This window comes from Oryza sativa, chromosome 1 (genome assembly GCF_034140825.1).
Source record: "Oryza sativa Japonica Group chromosome 1, ASM3414082v1".
In the NCBI taxonomy this organism is placed as follows: domain Eukaryota; kingdom Viridiplantae; phylum Streptophyta; class Magnoliopsida; order Poales; family Poaceae; genus Oryza; species Oryza sativa.
The window spans coordinates 166,715-188,675 of NC_089035.1; the positions used below are offsets into that span (position 1 = coordinate 166,715).

The 21,961-nt window shown below is 40.9% G+C and overlaps 3 protein-coding genes, 2 long non-coding RNA genes and 2 other non-coding genes across 8 annotated transcripts; 5 read left to right on the forward strand and 2 right to left on the reverse strand.

The window, feature by feature from the left end:
* The first annotated feature begins 965 nt into the window (after positions 1-965).
* Positions 966-7,329, forward strand: LOC112936174 (uncharacterized). Of its 2 annotated transcripts, none has more exons than XR_010741626.1 (3): positions 966-1,799; positions 6,317-6,488; positions 6,566-7,329. It is a non-coding gene; the product is annotated as an uncharacterized lncRNA (long non-coding RNA). The 2 variants fall into 2 exon arrangements; XR_010741625.1 differs by having other exon boundaries at positions 6,320-6,488.
* On the reverse strand, positions 6,615-8,007 carry LOC4326442 (light-regulated protein, chloroplastic-like). The gene is made up of 3 exons (NM_001397954.1): positions 7,783-8,007; positions 7,443-7,601; positions 6,615-7,348 (listed from the first exon to the last, which is right to left on the reverse strand). The coding sequence occupies exons 1-3, from the start codon at positions 7,950-7,952 to the stop codon at positions 7,291-7,293; spliced, it is 387 nt and encodes a 128-aa protein (NP_001384883.1). The 5' UTR covers positions 7,953-8,007; the 3' UTR covers positions 6,615-7,290.
* A 174-nt stretch (positions 8,008-8,181) lies between these two features.
* LOC107279520 (uncharacterized) lies at positions 8,182-9,889 on the forward strand. The gene is made up of 3 exons (XR_001541469.2): positions 8,182-8,301; positions 8,406-8,833; positions 9,127-9,889. It is a non-coding gene; the product is annotated as an uncharacterized lncRNA (long non-coding RNA).
* LOC9266052 (vacuolar protein sorting-associated protein 60.1) lies at positions 8,613-10,859 on the reverse strand. The gene is made up of 7 exons (XM_015761781.3): positions 10,696-10,859; positions 10,462-10,613; positions 10,270-10,363; positions 10,090-10,161; positions 9,456-9,567; positions 9,098-9,246; positions 8,613-8,787 (listed from the first exon to the last, which is right to left on the reverse strand). The coding sequence occupies exons 1-7, from the start codon at positions 10,762-10,764 to the stop codon at positions 8,737-8,739; spliced, it is 699 nt and encodes a 232-aa protein (XP_015617267.2). The 5' UTR covers positions 10,765-10,859; the 3' UTR covers positions 8,613-8,736.
* Positions 10,860-16,298: 5,439 nt separating this feature from the next.
* Positions 16,299-18,241, forward strand: LOC4326444 (protein NRT1/ PTR FAMILY 6.1). The gene has a single exon (XM_015772731.3). It carries the CDS (start codon positions 16,334-16,336, stop codon positions 18,152-18,154), a length of 1,821 nt encoding a protein of 606 aa, XP_015628217.1. The 5' UTR covers positions 16,299-16,333; the 3' UTR covers positions 18,155-18,241.
* A 1,524-nt stretch (positions 18,242-19,765) lies between these two features.
* Positions 19,766-19,846, forward strand: TRNAL-AAG (transfer RNA leucine (anticodon AAG)). The gene has a single exon. It is a non-coding gene; the product is annotated as a tRNA-Leu (tRNA).
* A 108-nt stretch (positions 19,847-19,954) lies between these two features.
* On the forward strand, positions 19,955-20,036 carry TRNAS-AGA (transfer RNA serine (anticodon AGA)). The gene has a single exon. It is a non-coding gene; the product is annotated as a tRNA-Ser (tRNA).
* Positions 20,037-21,961: the final 1,925 nt, after the last annotated feature.

The window sequence follows — 21,961 nt, forward strand, 5'->3', positions numbered from 1 at the left end:
ATAGTTGCCATGTCCCTATAATCATGATTATCATTATTAATTACAGAGGTAAATTAATAAAAACATGATATTGTGGTTGTAATCTCAATGCGTAATGTAAGACTTCATATTTTGTAATGTTTCGAAAAGATGTAGGCTATAGACCTGACAATTTGAGTTAGAGATCGAAATTAGATGGCACAATGTGGATAATCTCCAAGTAATTAAACAGTGGAGTAGATCTCTTAATAGTGGGCAAGTTATACTTGCTGCCTAAAACACGGTCTCCAGGCAAATATATTCTGGTGAATATACCGCAGCCAATGTTTAGGACTCCACTACCTTGTGCTCAACCAAATTTCAAATAATCTCATTTTTCAAAACATATTCTCGGAAAATAACACATGTGGGTAATCATTGTGAGATGTAGACCTCTGTGAGATGGGCGGGTTACTCGCTGCCAAAGTTATGGTCGATATGACCAAAGTATAGGACTCCATCTACATGTGATTAATTTCCGAGTCAAAGTTTGTAGTCGAACATGCATTAAATCCTCCATTAATCATGTTGTACATAGTTGAGAGAATTTGCTAAATCAAAATACAAAATTTATAGAATTTTGTAAATTAATGAAGCGAGAAAGTAGAGTGTGTCTTGAAATAGTATGCAAAAGGTATGTTATTAAGACAACAAATAAATTTAGTGAAGCAGGGTATTTAAATAAACACCTATGCTAAGTAACATATAACATCAGTGGTTTACAGGACCAGTACATAGTAATTTGTACAACTGAACTGCTTGTACTAAATTATCAAAGATATAGGGACTAATAAGAAAATGCTGCTAAATTAGAAAATAAAAACTAAAAAAAATAAAGGGTAAATGGGTGGTGGGCCGAAATCAATAGGATTCGGCCCACCACCGCTATTGTGCGGCCGGCCCATCGGCCCGAGGGGAAAAGGGCGCAGGGGGCGAGGGGGTGTTACGGTTAGAACCCTAACCGTTCCCCTCGCGGTGTGCGCCGCCGCCGCCACCGATTGGCCGCGCGTCCTCCACCTCTTCTGCCGCCGCCGCCATTTCGCCGCCTCCTCCTCCACCACTTTGGCCGCCGTTTCCACCGCCGCCTTTCTCATCCACCGCCGATCCCATTTCCGCCGCCACCTTCTCCCCCTGAAACGCCGCCACCGCTGCCTCCATTTCCGCCGCCGCCCACCACCGCCTGCATCCACCGCCGTCTCTACCGCCCGCCGCCGCCATCCACCGTCCGCCGCCGCCGCATCCCCCATGTCGGCCGGCGGTTTGCCGGCTAGAGTTAGGCCGACGGCCCCAACTCCTCATCGGAGTCGGAGACCGGTCGAGCCCTTACACCGTTCCCCATCCCGCCATTTGAGAGCGTGCGGGAGCCATGGGGAACGGCGAGCCATGTGGAGCGGAGGCCGGGACGGCGAGCAGTGGCTTCACCGGCATGACGGCGAGACGACGATGGGTTGAAGTAGGCCGGCTCCCCCGTGCGCGCTGCCATGGTTTCGTTCCGGCCGGACTCCGGTGCCACGGGAGTGGGGGAGCGGCGTTGGCGTGGCGTCGGCGACGTCGTGGCGCGGGTGATGGCGGGGTTGGAGTAGCAGCAATGGTGATGCGGCGCCGAGGGTTGTGGCGGCGGCCACTAACCCTAGGCCCGCGCCTGGCATGGTGATGGTGGCAGTGGTGGCGACTCCTCGTTGTACGATGGAGGAGGTGGTGCAGATGGCGGGCTCGGTCATGGCGAGGAATACCAAGAACGGCGTCGATCGGCCAAGAACGGCGTCGATAAGTAACTGAAGGTAGACATCTCGTACCTTTCCTGTTGATTCTTTCGCTTTTCCTTGAGATCAAAAGCGATGTAGTTTCTTCTTTCACTTCGCGATCTCCTTCGCGAGAGCGAAAGTGCTGATAACATGTTGAAAGTGAATAAGATTGATTGAGCGAGAGGGATTGAGCGAGAGAGAATTGCACACAAGAATGTAGGGAATGAATGAGCGGTATCTTTATTGATCGATGCGGTATAATATATAGATAGGGAAGGGGTGGCAACCGGAGACGCGATGGTTGGGAACCATCACGTCCGTTGCCAAGGAGCGCCTAGGGAAGGCGCGGTTGCCTTCGGTTGCGATCCATCCTTTTATATGGATGAGATCACCCTGTTGTTTCATAACATGATCAATGGATCTGACAGGAACCGAAAAGGAGAGGATGGTCATCTGGTCAAGCGATGCAACAAAATTTATAACTCCGTATTTTTGTTACTGTTCTGGTATGGTTCACAGTTGGCAGCGTTACCGGAAGCTTTTGTTGGTGGCTATCCTCGTGGATCCACATTTGGCTTCAGGATCAGCGTCTAAAGTTTAATAAATATTAGTATTAGGATCGTTACATATTAAATTTGTGAATATGAACCTTAAGGTTAACCAATTTTGTGGTTTTTATCTTCGGTATAATTTCATGAGCTATTATAGCCTTCGACGAAAATTGATGAGTATTGACCATTTGAAAAAAAAACATTAAAGCTGAGTTCTTATCTCCACTTCTCTAACCCACATCTCTCGTTTTCCGCGCGCACGCTTTTCAAACTGCTAAACAGTGTATTTTTTACAAAAAAAATTTATATATGAAAGTTACTTTAAAAAATTATATTAATCCATTTTCCAAATTTATTTTAGCTAATACATTGAACACAGCCTAATAGTGTTCTCCTGCCCAACATTTTGTGAGTACTAGTATTGGGATCATTGCACAAGAAATTCATGAATATTAACATTAGGAAAACAGAATTCATAACTTTTATAAAAAACATGAATATTTTTCTCATGCACAAAATTTGGTGAGCATTAAAATTGGAATCGCCATGCACAAAATTCATGAATATTAACGTTATGGAAAAAAACTCATGATTTTTATTCTTTAGCCTGTAATTTCGTGAGTTATAGCCTTTGGCCAAAATTTATAAGTAATAAACTTTGGAAAAAAAACATGTGTGGTTATTTATTTCTCACCCAAAATTTTACGACTATTTGCCTTGGGCCCATACGAAACAAAATTCATGAATAATAACCTTAGGGCAAAGAAATACATGATTTTTAGCCCCCTGCGTATTATTTCATGAGTTATAGCTCATGAATTATAAAAATCATCGATCATATTTTTAATGCTCGTGAAAATTTTAATATTAACCTTTTAAAAAACACGGAATTATTTTAGGCCTATGGAAAATAATATTAACGCTACAACATCAAATTTTATGATTTTTTTATCCTTCACCTTATAATTTCATGAGTTATATCCCTCAAGCAAAATTTATTAGTATAAACCTTTGAAAAAAAATACATGAATATTTATTTATGACCCAAAATTTCTTGATATTTATCTCAGGCCCATTTCTTGAATATTAACCTTATTATAAAAAAAATTCCATGAATTTTAGTCGGCCTATAATTTCGTGAATTATAGAATTTAGCAAAAATTGACGAGTATTAACCTTTTGGGAAAAAAGAAACGCATGAATATTGCTCTCTGTTCCAAAATTTCACAAGTATTATCATTAGGGTCGTCGCACTAAGGAGTAAAATTTTCATGATTTCTAGCCTTTGCACTATAACTTTGTGAGTTATAGCCTTCTACTCAAATTAAAGAGTATTAACCTTTTGGGGAAACCATACGCATATTTATCTCCAGCGCAAAATTTCATGAGTATTTGCCTTGGGTCAGTTCAAAAAAGTTTCATTAATATGAACGTCATGACAAAAAAATCAAGATTTTTATCCATCGGCATATAGTTTTATGAGTTATAGCCTTGGGAGAATATATGGCACGGATATTTATTCCCGGCCAAAAATTTCTTGAGTATTTGCCTTGGGCCCAATCGAAACAAAAAAATTCATGAATACTAACATTTATCCCGAACTGACCCAAGGCAAATACTCATGAAATTTTGGGCTGGAGATAAATACCGGAGGTTATAGCCTCCAGTATATAATTTCGGTAGTTATAGCCTTTAGCTAAGACTGATGGGTATTATCCTTGGGGGGGAGGGGGGATGAATCAATTTTTTTTCCAACCAAAATTTTCATGGTATTAGCATTGTAGTCACTGCACACAAAATTCGTGAACATTAACCTTTTGAGCAAAAGGTTTGTGATTTTTAGCGGTCATCCAATAATTTTGTGAGTTATAGCCTTCGAAGAAAAATATGTGAGTATTATTAACCTTTTGGAAAATAAATGCATGAATATTTTTTTCTCAATCCAAAATTTTATCAGTACAACTATTGGGATCGTTCGACACAAAATTCATGAATATTATTGTTAGGACCAAACATTTCATGATTTTCATCGTTCGATCTATAATTTCATGACTTATAGCCTTCGAGCAAAATCCATGAGTATTAACCTTTGGAAAAAAACATGAATATTTATCCCATCGCAAAATTTCACGCGCATTTTCATTGGCCCACTTGGAGAGAGAAAAATGTGAATGTTAAAGTTAGGATCAAAACTTTCATGGTTTTTAGCCTGACATATTATTTCGGGAGTTATAGCCTTCGGCAAAAATTGATGAGCATTAACCTTTCTCTCTGACATATTATCAGTATTTCTCTCTGGCCCAAAAATACATTAGTATTATCATTGTGGTTGCTGCACACAATAAAAATTAGGGGAAAATTTTGTGATTTATAACCTTCAACAAATATATGAGTAATAACCTTTGGGAAAAATGCATGAATACTTTTCGTCGATCGTTGAGCATAAAATCCATGAGTAATATACTTAGGACCAAATGTTTTATGATTTTTTATCGTTCATCCAATGATTTCGTGAGTTATATCCTTCAACTAAAACTCCTAAGTATTAACCATTGGAAAATATGCATGAACTATGGTCCAAAATTTCAAGAGTATCTGAGTTGGGCTTATTTGGAACAAAATTCATGAACATTAACCTCTGGATTTAAAAGTCATTTTTTTAGCTTCCGGCTTGGTATTAATGATCTGAGAAAAATGCATGAATATTTTTCTCTAGCAACAAAATCCGTGAAAATTAAAGGATTTTTTTTGGGGGGGGAATAAATAGTTTTTTCCGACCCAACAAATCAGATAACATATTTTTTAGGCTTTGGCCGAAATTCATGAGTATTAAGTTTTAGAAAAATAAATGAATATTTATCTCTATCCCAAAAATTCACGAATATTTGCCTTGGGCCCATTCAGAACAAAATAATTCAATATTAATATTACGATAAAAAAATATATGTTTTGCCCTTCAACCTATAATTTCATGATATATATCCTTCGGGCTTCTGCCAAACTTTCCTTGCTATGAACCTTTGAGAAAAAAACCCTTGAATATTGTTCTCCATGCCATATTTCACAACAACCAGCATTGGCGTCATTGCGGATAAAATTCACAAATGTACACATTAGGACAAAAATTTCATGATTTTAAAACATTTCTCCGACCGAAAATTTCAATAGTATTAGCCTTGAAACATTTCTACATAAAATTCGTGAATGCTAACCTTAGGATGAAGAAAATTCGATATTTTTTAGCCTTTGGCCTATTATTTCATGATCTTTTGGGGAAAATGCATAAATATTTTTTTCACTCCAATATTTCATGAGTATTTGCACTGGGATCGACGCACATAAAATTTATGAATATTAACCTTATATCTTATAATTTTGTGATTTTAGCCTTCGGCCTATAATTTTGTGAGTTATAGCCTTCGAAAAAATTGTTGAATATCAAACTTCTGAAAAAAAATCATGAATAATTTTCTCCGACCCAAATTTGAAGAGTATTGCCTTGAAACCATTCTTCATAGAATTCATGAATGCTAACCTTAGGACCAAACATTTCGTGATTTTTAGCCTTCGCCCTATAATTTTGTGAGTTATAACCTTTGGCCAACATTTATGAATATTAACCTTTTGAAAACAAAATGCATGAATAATGTTCTACAGCCTAAAATTTTAGCACTATTAGCATTCACAAAAATCGTGAATATTAGACGTAGGAGTTTTTTTTTTCCTTCGGTCTATAACTTTCGTGAGTTCTTGCCTTGGGGGAAATTGATGAGTATTCAAATTTTGGAAAATAAAATGCATGAATATTGTTCTCTTGCCCAAAATTTCAAGGATATTAGCTTTGGGATTGTTACACACAAAAATTCGTGAATATAGTTATTGCGTTCGGAAAGACATGCATAAATATTTATCTCCAGCCTATATAATGTCACGAGTTATAGTGTTGGCGTCACACTTCAATTTCTTTGTCATATAGTACTCACTAGTGTATGCACTATGCAGCAGGTATCGACATATATTGTGCTCCGGCCCGTTGCTGATTGATTCCAGGTAAGTTTGGCAAAGCGTCCATGACTCATATTGTCATATTGCCTCCATGACAACAAGCGAGGGGAAATGCTTTAGGTGAATAACCGGAGGAAGTATCCGGATGATGTATTTGCTCCTGGTCTAGGTGAATAGCCTTCTCTGGACACTGTTGTCTGCCCTGGAGGTAGTTTTGATAACATTGACAGGTATCTGGATTGGCAGGTCCCAAGTACGACGGAGAGGCCGGCGCAGATTAGAGCTGATCTATAGGTAATCACATATGTCCATAATATATGTTTTTTTTAATATAAATGTTTCCGCACAACAAATTTGTTTCAGTGCTCCCTCAGTTTTCTGGCGCCAACTTTCCAATAGTTGTGAGATAATTAATTCATATACTGTACCTGTTGCTATATAAGAGCAAGTTCAATAGTATAGCCAACTACTAGCTCCAATTCATCTATAGTCAATCTAATAGCCCATTCATACAATAGTTACATACTACACTATTAATATCTAGTCCCACCTGTCATAGACACACTGCGTCTTGGAGTCCGTGCTACAGCTGGCTACAAATCTGTAGCCCGTTGCTCTTCTCTCTCTTGATTTATCTTCGTAAAATATGTTTGTAGCTGGCTTATAGCCTGCCATTGTACCTGCTCTAACGCAGCAAAGTGTGATGAATGTTGGTGTTGATGATGGGATCATGGGAAGTAACCATGAGATAACAGAGGTATTGTTCGATGGAGTAAGTGTATTATATGTATGTAAATATTATATTATTGTAAATCATTTTGAGGAGCTAGACTAGCGTGCCTTATTAACAAGGAGATATGTACCATTACATGATGATTAACATATAAATCTGTAGCTACATGGAATTAAGGTAGTGGAGCAGAGGAGGAAGGATGATAGAAGACTCCAATTCTCCATGGATGGGAATGGGATCAGGTGGCCTTGCAGAACTCTCCGCCCAGATCGTCGCACGCCTCCTCGGGGAACACCCTGCGTGCAATTTTGTGTTTTCCGATTTCAGTTCCAGTTAGTTACACTAGATTTCATCAGTTGGGTAGTATAGTAGTAGAGCTTAATTAATTACGTGGTGGGCTCGTCGTAGGATAGGTAGTCCCTGTCGACTTCCTCCGCCGCCGCACGAGAAACAGCAACAGCAGCCGATGATGAGAGCTTGGCCTCTGGGTACATCTGCACGTTGCACGCCTCGCCGCCGATGAGGTCGCACGCCTCCATCGGAAACACCCTGCGCGCAGTAGTCAATTTCACTTCATGGCATATACTGTACTATATACTACTAGTAATGGTATGATGAGTTGCATTGCAGTGCACAATGCAATGGTGAGTTTGGTACAAACATAATTGGTGCCTAGGCTAGGATCAATCGATAGATGCATCATGTATAGACAGACAATTGTAGTACTTACGAGATGTTAGAGCTGTAGTCCACCTCCGCAGCCTCCACTGCCACCGCCGCCGCCGCCGCACGAACGCGCAACGCAACACGGCGAGGAGCCTGAATCTGCAGGCTGCGCCCCTTCACAGCAGCGGGCAACACGGCCGACAATCCAACGACACTGCTAGCAGCGGTCTGCATCTTCTTCTTCTTCTTTCTTCTTCTTCTTCTTTTGCTTAATTAGCTTGGTGGTAGATATCTTCTTTCTTCACATCCTCCTCTCTTTATACATCTCCAGTCAAGTGTGCCACAAGGCCGGGATATCCTTCCTGCCCCTTCAATTCCCTCTTTTCTATGGATAAGATTCAGCTGATATGTGGTGTTCTCCCATTTGGCTTGCTCGCTACAGGGCCCCACCCCCAATGCCCCGCATCTTTGTACTCTTGTAAAGATATTTCTACCCTATCTCTTCATACTTATCTTACCTCAATTCTTACAAAATTGCAAAACAGGCACAGCCAAAAAAGGACAGCATGCAGTTGATGTTGCAGTAAGAAAACAACCTACCTCCGAGATATTTTCTTCTTCCCTCCCTGTTCACCTTCTCTTTTCTTTGCACAATCCACTAGAAAGAATACTTTGTACAATTTTTAGGTGGCAAGCAAGCAGAAGCAGGCAACCTATTGATGTTGTACTTGCAACCAAGCACGCTTCCAATGACACTAGGACAGTATTCCAAATTGAAAGAACCACCACCACCGACAAAGCATCATATGATGCATCTAATCAACCTCAACCCATCACAACTCGAAATCCCCTTTTCTAAAAGGCAGAGTGGAAGATATAAGACTGCAAGCTCGGTTTAACAAATCAAGGCGACTCATGAAGAGAAACACATACACAGATTAATTGTTCAACTGCAATTGCATAGCAATGGGTTCTCACGTCAATGCCAATCACAAGCAAAGGTACATGAATTACTGTTCTAACTGCGGATTGATGCTCGAGGGACTGCTGGCAATCCTAGCTCATCCACCTGCACCAGATAGCACCAGGCAACATTCAGTACAAGCTTAAAACAGGTAAACTACGGACCAATCTAATTGGTTCATACAAAACATGGTTGTTTTAGCTGTTGATCAACAATGCACCTAGTCTATGCAAGAATATTTGAACTTGGGATAGTGAACAACAGACACTGCTAACTCATGAATAACAACTTCTTAAGAAAAAAGGAAAGGAAAATTCATCATTCATTCCTCTAGTACATACATGGGACTAGATAGTTCTCGAATCATCATGACAAAGCAAGCATCTGAATAAAAATAACAATAATATAAACTAACCTGCTGCCTGCTTACTGGGACTGCTGCAGGAGCGGTAGGTGCAGCTGGCAAATTAAGCTCTGCATCGAAATCGGATTCCTTGTCTGGTTGAAGATACGATGGGACTGCACTTGACTCAAACTCCATATCAGCCTCCAAAGCATCCAGTTCTGCAATGTTCAAGAAACAACGACAGTAGATAGATTATTATCTCCAGCCCTGCAATGGTCCCAGGAAGAATGAAGGCATGGCAACAAGCTAGGCAATTTATGGCATGAATCTATGTTATTACTTCCAGATGCCTATGAATGACAATAATGCCAAGTAAATTGCCAACCATCATTTTCCAATTGGCCAACTGATGGTACAGCGTCCATACCTCCCATTAGTTCTTCCTCATCAACATCGTCAGGGATGTTGTAGCTTCTACCAAGGGATTCTTGTATTTCGTTGCTCACATCCATCAGGTCAGTCATTTCATCTTGCATATTCTACAGGTGGATCAGGGCATTCGTTTTACGCGAAAAAAGATGATAATACTCAAGATAGTCCAACAAGCAATTTCAAGGGCGGTTGATAACCGCACTTAAAAAAGATTGACAATTGTGGTTTTTGTATGGTTTTCTTGTAAATCAATGGATATACTGGTGTAAAATGTGTTGATGATCTAAACAATAGGCAAATCCTGCAGATTAGCTTGAAATGTAATGAAGGATAGCGTCTGAAACTAGGAATGCAATGCCCAATAAAATATCTGCACTGGAGCAATTGTCCTTGAGAGAACAATTGGTCTGTTTGCATGGTTATGAAAAATCTATAAGCAGGTTTTTCCCTTTCAATATATAAAAAAGAAAAGATTTGACAGCAAGTTTTTTTCAAGGAATGGGCATGATACAAAACACAGGATGGGGACAGCTCAAATGGTAGCACCTGATAAAGAAATGCACATGAGGAAGGAATATCTTGGTAAGGTAGCTGTAGTAAGTAGCAACTAAAGAGAAAGAGAAGCATACATCGATGTCCTCAATCTTGACTGTCTTCATCATTCCCTTGAGCTCTTTATTGGCGGCCTTCATGGCATTCATCTGAGGAATCGATAAATTAACAAACAAAAGAATGGTTCGGCAATAATTCATAGACATGGAGACAGTAGGAACAAACAAGGCGGGCTATATATGTGGAGTAGTACGTACGGTCTGCTGAGCGTCTTTGAGGCCATCGGCAGCGAAAGCGACTTGGTCGAGATTATAGGTCTGGTTGTAGAGCATGTTGCGCTGTTCTTCGTACCTTGAAACAGGCAACGTACATTCATCAGAGTTGCATAGTGGAGTAGTAGCAAATACTCTACTAGTAGTAGAATAGTGAGTAAGAGTAGAGTAGAGTACATGCGCTTGTGCTTGAGAAGCCTGATGGCGCGGGCCTTAATGGCGTCCTGGGAGGGTCCAGGGCGTGTCTTCCTGATCTGCTCCTTGTAACGGCCGAGCTCTTCGTCCAGCTTCTTGATCTTGTCGTCCACGCTCTCCCCCCTCTTGTTGATCTTCAATCACATACACATAGAGAGGAAATGTTCAAACTAAGAGAGATGGCGTGCGAGCAAATGGCCTAGACGAGGAGAATACTCGTTCGGTAGCGTCCTGGATGGATGGGGGCGGGTCCTTGCTCTTCTTGGCTCCAAAGATCTTCTTCATTTCCGGCGCGTGTGTGCGGCGGCGGCGGCGGCGGCGGCGGCAGCGGCAGCGAGGAGAGAGAGTGTTGGGAGTGAGATGAGATGGAGAAGGGGAATGGGGGACGGGAGGTTGGGCTCCATGCTGAATTCTGCTGTGGATTGGGCCAGGGAAGGCCCTATCCGGCATACCATTAATCGGATTTGATTTCATTCCCTTTCTCCTCCTTAGTCATACTCCCTCCCTTCCATATTTGACTTATTTTTTCTTAGTTAATTTTTTAGCTTGATCAAATTTATAGAAAAACTAAACACTATCTATGACATCAAATTATTTTTATTAAATGTAGCATAAAATACATTTTGATAGTATGTTTGTTTTCTGTTAAAAATATTGCTATTGTCAAAGCAATAAGCTCTTCTAGTGGGAAGGCAAAGTACCCTCCCTTGAGAATTCTGCTAGTGTGCAGGTTCCGAGCTCGTACTCGGTTTGCGTGTGGGGTTGGAGACAAGTGGTTTATACAGATGCCGCTCGAAAACATAATACACATACTCATGTGATATTGCTATGGATAATGAACTTTACAAGGAGATGATTGGGTTGTTCTAAGTGAGAGAGGATGAACTCTTCTTCATTGTCTAAGTGAGAGAGGATGAACCCTTGTTCATTGTAATGTGGCTAGAAACTAACTTTGCTTGAGTCCGATCCCTTTCTATGTGGCACGGATGCTCCTTTTATACGTCAAGGGGAGTCCGTAGTCCCATGCATGCATAAAAAAAAGGGCCCCAACCCATAGGGGTTGATATGCTTGGTCTTATTGCTGTCCCTCCAAGCAGGGTGACCGGATGTGAAGGGTCCACCTATCAGCCCACGACGTTGGTAAAAAGAGGGGTCCATCAGGTGAATACGGAGCAAATGCGCGTCACACATCTTTTACTCCGGGGTGACGTGGGCAAGCAAGGCGAAGCATGCACGGCCATATCCCCCACATCGCCAGTGATATGTTCATAGAAACTGTATTACCCGACAATTAATGCAGAATGACAGGCTAAGGGAGTACACGTAGGACCGGATATCAAATCTCCTTAACGAAGCAAATTCGTTCAGAGAGACCTCCTGGCGCTATCCTTGGGGCCATGGCCCATATGCAGCGGCCGTAGGGGTTCCGAGGTAATGAAAGCTTGTCTTAAGGCTACTGTTGTCCTCGGGTCACCTTTGTCCGTCAACTCCCACTTTGCTCCCGTGGTGCCCCGAGCCATCGATGGAGTGTGAGGATTCTCGCTCCGACAATGATGTTTTCCTATAAATTTAATTATTATTTTTTAAAATGTTTAACTTATAAGAGCATGGTTAATGGTTTCGTCGGCAGCTGGCGCAATAGGGTGGCCATGTCACTTTAAGCATTTGAGAAGGTCATTGCAGATAGTGAACTGGCGTAGAGGTTGGCTATAAGAGTTAATGCTTGCATGTACTAGTAGCAAATGGGAGAGAAGGAGCTGCTGGCTTAGTCGCATGCAGCAGGCTGAGAAGAAGCTTTTTATCTCGGTTCTGCTGCTTCAAGCGAGCGTCTCACCAATCGCTCGTCCTATTCTCTATTAGGATTTCTCTCTCTTCCACCTCAGATTTGGGTGACGTGGTCAGTTATTTCGCCGGCTAACTGTGCTTCACTATACTTGCTCTAAATAAGTCAAAGCCTAAAAAATATTAATTATTCCCTCCCTCACAAGAGGAATGTACTAGGGACTAGGAGAGAGCAGCAGCATCAGCAATTAAGGAGACCGGTAGCTGTATCAGTCGTGAATTATTTTTTTTACTAGCTATCAAAGAACAGTCGTACGTGAATGTATTAACCATATATGTGATGGATTGACACACACACATAGTACTCTCTCCGTTACAAAATGATGATCATATAATTTTTTTAAGGTTATTTTTAAATGATCATTATATTTATATTTATTTATTAAATATATTTGTTATTTGTGTATTGAAGTAAGTTGATATTGATGTATGTATTTATACACATAAGTATTTATAATCAATGTGTAATATTTTGATTTGTTACTGGCTAGAAAATAGTGGGATGGTTCGTTATCGAAGTAAATATGGTAGGAGAGGATTATCACAGTTTTTAGCAGCCAAGAAGCGAAAGCAAACAGCAAGAATTCTTAATCGAGGTCAGAGAAAGAGAGACAGGTGTATTGGTCAACTCATTCATATCGAGTCCATTTGGTGGCATTTTGAGTGGTGGTGCAGGCACTAGCACTACGAGTGGTAGTGGCTCCTCCACTACACCAACCAACTTGTACAAGTACGTGTTGGTTGCAGGAGTATACCACCACAACAGCAGCTCCTAGCTAGTTGCATGGAGCCATGGAGTGATGGATGATTCATCAATTCCAATTAAGGCCTTGTTCGGTTACGAAGAATTCGTTCCAGGCTGAAAATGATAGGTATAACAATAAATTTATAATAAGTATAACTAGAGATCGAGATTTATTTTGGCTCGGGAACCAATTTACTCATATTAGGTACAACAAAAATATTTAGATTAGTTCCACACCTCTTATTATTCCTATTATGAGTAAATTAATTTCCGGTCTGAAATAAATCTCGGTCCCTTGTTCTATCTATCATAATTTTTTTACTACAATTATCATTTATGACCCAGATTGAATCCTTATCTAACCGAACAAGGCCTAAATATTAAATCGATCGACGGCGATCAATTGATCAGTCAACCCGGCCGGATGAAACGAAACGAAACGAAGGCATTATACAATACTCCTACTGTACAAGTTAGTAGTACTAGCTACATATCCATCTTAAAATATACTGCTAGCAAGTTAGTAGTAGTAATTCGTACTGGATTATTTCAAGACGGAAGGTCCGGTTGAGGATTAATTAATTATTTGCCATTCTTACGGATGGCTAAATGATTTGTTACTGGATCCATATGTCTATGTCATAGACATATGAGAATCCACATGTCATAAACAGCGAGTGATAAATAATTAATTGTCACATCTTAAAATTGGCATGGAGTTAAATGTCCCTTCGGTTGAAGCACGCATGTCGCACTGGATTATCTTAGATCCTTCCTTCAATATAATCGCCCGTACTTACTACTCCCTCCGTCCCATAATATAAGGTATTTTGAGTTTTTGCTTATAACATTTAACCACTTATCTTATTCAAAATTTTTTAAAATTATTATTTATTTTATTTGTGACTTCCTTTATCATCTACAGTATTTTAAGCACAACTTTTCGTTTTTTATATTTGTAAAAAAAAAATTAAATAAGACGAATGGTCAAACGTTACAAACAAAAACTCAAAATCCCTTATATTATTAAACGGAGGGAGTACTACAGCTAATATATATATATACGTGTGTGTAGTACGTGCATCGTATCAATCGCCACTAGCTAGCAAAACTAGAGGTGTAGCTAGTAATTTCTTGTTGAACATCACAACATGCATGTATTGCCTTCAACTTGTTGTGCATCATCGCATGCCTTTCTTCTTGTCATGCCGTGCGTACCTACCACTATGATGCATAAACATCGATCGGCAGATGTTCCCTCTATTAATACTCCTATTTCCTCCCTCCTAAAATGTTTAACGCCGTTAATTTTTTTAAAAATATTTGACCGTTCGTCTTATTAAAAAAATCAAGTAATTATTATTTCTTTTCCTATCATTTGATTTATTGTTAAATATATTTTTATATATACATATAGTTTTACATATTTCACAAAAAATTTTAAATAAGACAAACGGTCAAACATGTTTTAAAAAGTCAACGCCGTCCACGAGCGAGTATTAATCGATTCATCCATCGGCGGCTGGCTACCGACAAATCAATAACTGATGTAAGATCTATAGACATGCATCCTCCGTATGCAGTACTAGTACGTAGGACCAAATTAAATTGCTTTGCTGCCCTTGCCCTGCCCGGACTGTCCTATGAACGGAACCAACCTTAATCTCCCGATTACAGTACAAATGGAGTATCCCAATGTGGCCGTGTTCAGTTTCAAACTTTTTTTTTCTTCGAACTTTTTAACATTTCCATCACATCAAATATTTGAAGCCTAATTACGCCATGATTTAACAATGTGGTGTAACAGTAAACATATGCTAATGACAGATTAATTAGGTTTAATAGATTTGTTTCGCAGTTTACAGGTGGAATCTGTAATTTGTTTTGTTATTAGTCTACGTTTAATATTTCAAATATGTGTCCGTATACTTAAAATTTTTTTTTGACACACGACCTAAACACACAGCCTACATTATTAATGTCCTTTCCCGTGTTGCAAACCCCGTTCCATTTCATTCATCGACTAATTGATGGAACTTACTTACTCTCTCCGTCTTATATTATAACAACCTATAATTAGATAGAATATTTACATGTTACAAAGATTTTGATTAGAAAATTTATTCATATTCATTGTACCATCTAATATCATATTTGATCATAGATTATTATATTATGGGACAGCCGAAGTAGTACTCCCTCCCTCCGTTTCAAAATGTTTGACACCGTTGATTTTTTAGCATATGTTTGACCGTTCGTCTTATTCAAAAACTTTTGTGAAATATGTAAAATTATATGCCTACATCAAAATATATTTAACAATGAATCAAATGATAGGAAAAGAATTAATAATTACTTAAATTTTTTGAATAAGACGAACGGTCAAACATGTGCTAAAAAGTCAATGGCGTCAAACATTGGAGTACTTATTTTTGTTTTGTTTTGCAGCTTAGCTGTTGTTTTAGTAGAGCATTTGTTGGTTGGTCGTTCCCAGCATTTGTGCATTGCAGGTAGCACAAGTAGTACAACCTCCGTCTCAAAATAAGTGCAGTCTTGAGTTTCCGCGCTCAACTTTAATAATCCGTCTTATTTGAATTTTTTTTATAATTAGCATTTTTGTTACTATGAGATAATAAAATATGAATAGTACTGTACTCATGACTTATATTTTTAATTTTTTTAAAAAATTTTCAAATAAGATGAACGATTAAAATTGGACGCGGAAAATCATGGCTGCACTTATTTTTGTTACGGAGGGAGCAGTAGAGTACAGGCAGGGCAGGGAAGGGCGTTGGTGGTTCATCTCCTCTCCTCTGCTTGTGGCGCGCTCATTGAATATTGATGCTGCTGCATGCTACCTGTATTTCTGTACTACTATCTACGACTACCCCCATTAACAAACTAAAATGACAGCTCCGCACTGCCCCAACATCATTTTCTTGTACTCCATACGTCTCATAATATAATTTTGAGTTTTTACTTTGTAATGTTTGACCACTCGTCTTATTCAAATTTTTCTTTATAAATATAAAAAACGAAAAGTTGTGCTTAAAGTACGTAGATGACAAATTAAGTCACAAATAAAATAAATAATAATTTTAAAATTTTTTGAATAAGACGAGTGGTCAAATGTTATAAGCAAAAACTCAAAATCTCTTATATTATGGAACGGAGGGAGTAGTATTCAATTCAGATCAGTTGATTTGAGCCGCCGTCGACGATCCGGCCGGCCGCTTGCTTCTTCCATATTGATCGAGGAGACATCACATGGATCATCATCCAATTCCAGCAGATGAGAATGAGATGACTAGTACTAGTCCCCAGATGCAGATGAGGAGAAACAAGCTCTCCTCCCACTTCCAAGGAGATATCGATGATGATGGTGGTGTTGGTGTTGTGGACATCCGGGGGTCGCCGATGGGGTCGGCGGAGCTGGCGCGCACCGGCGGGTGGGTGGCGGCGGTCTTCATCTTCGGGAACGAGATGGCGGAGAGGATGGCCTACTACGGCCTGTCCCTCAACATGGTCATCTTCATGTTCAACGTCATGCACCGCCCCTTCGCCGCCTCCGCCAACGCCGTGAACAACTTCCTCGGCATCTCCCAGGCCTCCTCCCTCCTCGGCGGCTTCCTCGCCGACGCCTACCTCGGGCGCTACTGGACCATCGCCGCCTTCACCACCCTCTATCTCCTGGGCCTCGTGGCCCTCACCCTCTGCGCCACCATGCCCGCCCTCCAGGCCCCGGGCCAGGACGAGTGCGACGGCTTCGCCAAGCTGCTGGGCAAGTGCCAGCAGCCGCACCCCTGGCAGATGGCCTACCTCTACGCCGCGCTCTACACCACCGCCTTGGGCGCCGCCGGGATCCGCCCCTGCGTCTCCTCCTTCGGGGCGGACCAGTTCGAGGAGCGGAGCCCGGTGCTGGACCGCTTCTTCAACCTCTTCTACCTGGCCGTCACCGTGGGCGCCATCGCGGCCTTCACGCTGCTGGTGTACGTGCAGAGGAACCACGGGTGGGCGGCGGCGTTCGGGGCGCTGGCGCTGGCCATGGCCGCATCCAACGCGCTCTTCTTCATGGGGACGCCGCTGTACCGCCACCGCGTGCCGGGGGGAAGCCCGCTGACGAGGGTGGCGCAGGTGCTAGTGGCGGCCTACAGGAAGCGTCACATCAAGCACACCACGGAACTGTTGTACGAGGTGGGCGGGGCCAAGTCGGCGGTGCGCGGGAGCGGCAAGATCGAGCACACGGAGGAGCTGAGGTGGCTGGACAAGGCGGCGGTGAGGGTGGAGGGCCAAGAAGAAATCAATAACCCATGGCGTCTTTGCACTGTGACCCAGGTGGAGGAGGTGAAGATCCTGGTGCGGCTGGCGCCGGTGTCGGCGTGCACGGTGATGCTGAGCGTGGTGCTGACGGAGTTCCTGACGCTGTCGGTGCAGCAGGCGTACACCCTCAACACCAGGGGCCTCCCCGTGGCGTGCATGCCCGTCTTCCCCTGCCTCGCCATCCTCCTCCTCCTCGCCCTCTACTACAGGGCCTTCGCCCCGCTCGCCCGCCGCCTCACCGGCCACCCGCACGGCGCCTCCCAGCTGCAGCGCCTCGGCCTCGGCCTCCTCCTCTCCACCCTCTCCGTCGCTTGGGCTGGCCTCTTCGAGCGCTACCGCCGCGCCTACGCCATCCGCCATGGCTTCCTCCCGCTCTTCCTCACTCCCATGCCGGGCCTCAGCGCCTACTGGCTCCTCATCCAGTACTGCCTCATCGGTCTCGCCGAGGTCTTCTGCCTCGTCGCCCTCCTCGAGTTCCTCTACCAGGAGGCCCCCGACGCCATGCGCAGCCTCGCCTCCGCCTACGCCGCCCTCGCCGGCGGCCTTGGCTGCTTCTTAGCCACCGCCATCAACACCGCCGTCGACTCCATCACCGGCGACATCGACGCCGGACGCCCCTCCTGGCTCGCGCAGAACATCAACGTCGGCAAGTTCGACTACTTCTACTGGCTCCTCGCCGTGCTCAGCACCATCAACCTCATCGTCTTCATCTACTTCGCCAAAGCCTACAAGTACAGGATCAAGCCCCCCACCACCCCACATAACTAGTTCATAGTATTTCTACACCACTACAGTCTAGTACTAGTAGTATCTGCTAAGTGACATTATATTGATCAATCAAACAAATTAAGGGCATCCAATATCTTCTTTTTTATTGATCTACTCCTACATAGTGCTACCTAAACTATTGGAGTACGCCGATGAGTTTTGCAGCATATGGCACACGCTAGCTTCAAGCGTGGTAATGATATATTTATCAACCCTGCTATACGTACGACTCCTCCGTCCGACCAGTGTGTACGACTGGAACGGCTGAGCACGTCGCTACGCGCAGCTTCTGCCTGAATTTCGTCAAGCTAAATCCAAAGCTTGCTATCTTAATATTCTGTTTTTCGCGCATATACACACACAAAAAAAAGTACAGTGACATCAAAAACCATAAAGCACGAAGTATACTGTACTGTCCAATCATTGCATAAAAATAAACATGCTAATGTCTTGTTTAATCTGTCGATTGAAATTAGACTTAGCATTTCGAAGCGAAGGGCCAACAAGTTTGTAGGTTCTGCACGCCTACAGCCCACGAAGATCGACGTTCCGCACGTTAACGTTGCTGCGTACTCCGTAGTCGGACAAAAGTCGGACGATCCAGTCGTGTGTGTAGCATTTTCGTATATTTATGCTATATCAACTTTGCAATTGCAGTTCCTCATAATTGCATTATTACTTGTAAAGATAATAATGAGGAGGCACTTTTCCACAAATCAGGTAAGCTAATTAAAAAGTAATCCAGACTTAGACATTTTTTGATTTTTTTATCTTGCAACTGTAACTGCGGCAATTCGTAGATACTTGATGTATAAATTATTCTGAGTATACTCTGTTCAGCGATTCCTAGTTATTATTAGCTGTATATTGTCAGTGGGAGGCTAGCTCTTGCCCTTTTATTATGATGGGAATATATATCCGTTAATCAGCTAAAGTCATTAGCAGAAGGTTCTGGCGCTTTAGGTCTTGCTGTTACAGAACGTACGGACACTTGGCTGCTGATCGAAGCATGTCGATCGTGATGTTGCGTAGTATCCGATCGATCAGGTATAAGGAAATTTATTGTGTTTATTCCGAATTTTAGTTAGTTTTAAATTCATATATGGACTCTATACGCTACTTCTAATATTCCTTATTTTTTAATTTCGAATTTCTATTTTTTTTCTTAATTGTATCTCTATATGGACTCTATACTCTACTTCTAATACTCCTTACTTTTAATTCCGAATTTCAGTTATTTCCTAATTGTATTTCTATATGGACTCTAGTCTCCTATTCTAATATTCCTTATTTTTTAATTCCGAATTTTAGTTATTTCTAAATTGTATTTCTATATGAACTCTGCCTTTTCTTTTTCTCTGATTAATGTGAGAATTTCTAGGCCATGAGGGCGAACGTGGAGGCTCTTTTTCTATTTCTTTAATAATATAATAGATAGATAGATTTCTATACTTAATTTCAAGATGAAAAATAAACCATGGCATAAAAGTCTTGACCACAAAAAACACTAGAGATCGAGATGGTCGACTAGCACCATGAATATGCACCGAATCCCGTCCTAAACCGTCCCTCTTTCACCAATTAATTAGTACTAAATATGCGGCCAGGAAAGTTGAGATGGCCGAGTTGGTCCAAGGCGCCAGATTAAGGTTCTGGTCCGAAAGGGCGTGGGTTCAAATCCCACTCTTAACATCCCCTTTTTTTGGGTTTTCTAGTAGTCTACTAGGTCAAGTATCACAATAATAATAATGTACTTACTACTTTACTTAATTAGATAAAGAGTTCATCGTATTTCACCAAGTGGTCGTGCCGGAGTGGTTATCGGGCATGACTAGAAATCATGTGGGCTCTGCCCGCGCAGGTTCGAATCCTGCCGACCACGTTTTCCTTTTTCGGTTCCTCCAATCTCAGACTGTAGATTGAACTTGGGGACCCCAGCTGATTTAGTTGCATTTTGCCCTTCTATTTGAAATTGGCATGCTTCATTAATCACAAAAAAACTTCAACTCAAATACCTGTTGATCTGTGTGTGTGGGGGGGGGGGGGGGGGGGTCGGACTTTTTTTTTTAAACAGACGAAGGAAACATATCTTTTATATATATACTTACTTAAAAAATAAGATATGTTTCCTTCGTCTGTTAAAAAAAAAAGTCCGACTCCCTCTCAGGTCCGACTCCCATCAAAACAAAATAAATAGCGAAAAAAAGTTTGAGTCCGAGATCCCAGGCACATTCCTCTCAGTTTCAATCTATACCGTGATATCCCATACATCTTGGTGAAAAAAATTGATGAGCCAGATTGAAGATCATTCTATTTTTATATGATTTTAATTTTTGGGTTTGTACTTTTCTATCTAAGTCCCTATAATTTTTATATTTACATTTGAGTCCCTATAATCTTGCAATAAGATACTTGAGGTCTTTTTTTAAGAAAAAATAATAAAAGGGAGAGAACAAGGGTATAAAGGTGCATAAAAAGAAAAAGAAAAACTACAAAAAAGAAAGGGAAAAAAGAAAAAAAAAGAAAAACAATAACAATAAAATTTTGTTTCCCTTAAGTGGCGAAAAAAAACCGTAGATCCGATTCCTATAAAAGGCAAAAAAAAAAGTGGTGAAAAATAAAGGCCAGATCCGATTCCTTTAAAAACGGAAAAATAAAGTCTGATTCCTATAAAGGCGAAAAAATCTGAAAAAACATCTAAAAAAATTCTCCCTAAGAAAGTGGAGAAAAAAATGGTTCGTAAAAAAATGCACGCGAGAAAAAAATGGAAAGGGCGAAACAGATTTCGATTTCTAATCAGTATATATCTCTTCTCTATCTCTAATCTAATCTAACTATTTAAAAAAAGAAAATGCACGAGAAAAATAAAAACGGTTCAAAAAAATACGTGAGAAAAAAGCGCAAAAAAATGCTAAAAAGGTTTTCCATCTTCCATTAAAAAAACGTGCAAGAAATATTATTTCCATCGTCGGTAAATTTTTTAAAAAAACATGCAAGGAAAAAAATGTAAGAAAAAATGCGCCATTTCTAAAAAATTATTGGGTTAAAGTCTCACATGCTAACCATATTTGTTACTGCACAAAAGTAGAAGTGTTACCACATAATAGGTGCATGTTACCACTTCCAAGTAGTTATGTTACTGCACGATAATCGTAGTTTTACTATGTCAGTTTTACGAGATGAAAATCGAATAGGTGGGCTATAGGTAAAGTCTGTAGGTGGCTTTTAGTGAGGTCTGATTGATGTACGAGTGTTTTGAACAATTTTATACATTTGGTAAAACCATGTTACTGCATGTATATACCCATGTTACTGCAAATTACATATTCTGTTACTGCATATGGAGTGCTAAAGTTCAAAATGCCAATATTTGAAAAGCAATATCTCACAAGATATGTATTATTTTTAAAACCGTTTTCACAATGATGCTATAGTGTTACTGCATGTGGAGGATATATGGGTTAATGTCTCACATGCTAAATATATTTGTTACAACACAAAAGTGGAGTGTTACTGCAAATGTAGGTACACGTTACCACATGTTTATGCAGTAACACTATCCAAAAAAAAAGCAGTAAAACACAATTACTGCACTCTTACAGTAACAATGCGGTGGGATTGTAGTAACGTGCAACTGACAGTAGTAACAAGTAATGCTATAGCATTACTACTTGTGAAGAGTCAAATTCTAAAAAAGCCAAGATTTGAAGAACAATATCTCTCACGTGATGTACTATTTTTTAAAATAGTTTGCACCATGATGCTAGAAAAAAAGCGCTTATCAAAAGTAGATCCATCATGACTATA

Excerpts from the sequence above, each read along its gene's own strand:
- LOC4326442 (NM_001397954.1), bottom strand. The coding sequence starts at position 7,952 with ATGCAGACCGCTGCTAGCAGTGTCGTTGGATTGTCGGCCGTGTTGCCC. Across the intron at positions 7,602-7,782 it reads GACTACAGCTCTAACATCTC|GGTGTTTCCGATGGAGGCGT; the intron begins GTAAGTACTACA and ends TACTGCGCGCAG. Across the intron at positions 7,349-7,442 it reads TCCTACGACGAGCCCACCAC|GGTGTTCCCCGAGGAGGCGT; the intron begins GTAATTAATTAA and ends AATTGCACGCAG.
- LOC9266052 (XM_015761781.3), bottom strand. The coding sequence starts at position 10,764 with ATGAAGAAGATCTTTGGAGCCAAGAAGAGCAAGGACCCGCCCCCATCC. Across the intron at positions 10,614-10,695 it reads TCCAGGACGCTACCGAACGA|ATCAACAAGAGGGGGGAGAG; the intron begins GTATTCTCCTCG and ends ATGTGATTGAAG. Across the intron at positions 10,364-10,461 it reads CTTCTCAAGCACAAGCGCAT|GTACGAAGAACAGCGCAACA; the intron begins GTACTCTACTCT and ends GCCTGTTTCAAG.
- LOC4326444 (XM_015772731.3), top strand. The coding sequence starts at position 16,334 with ATGGATCATCATCCAATTCCAGCAGATGAGAATGAGATGACTAGTACT.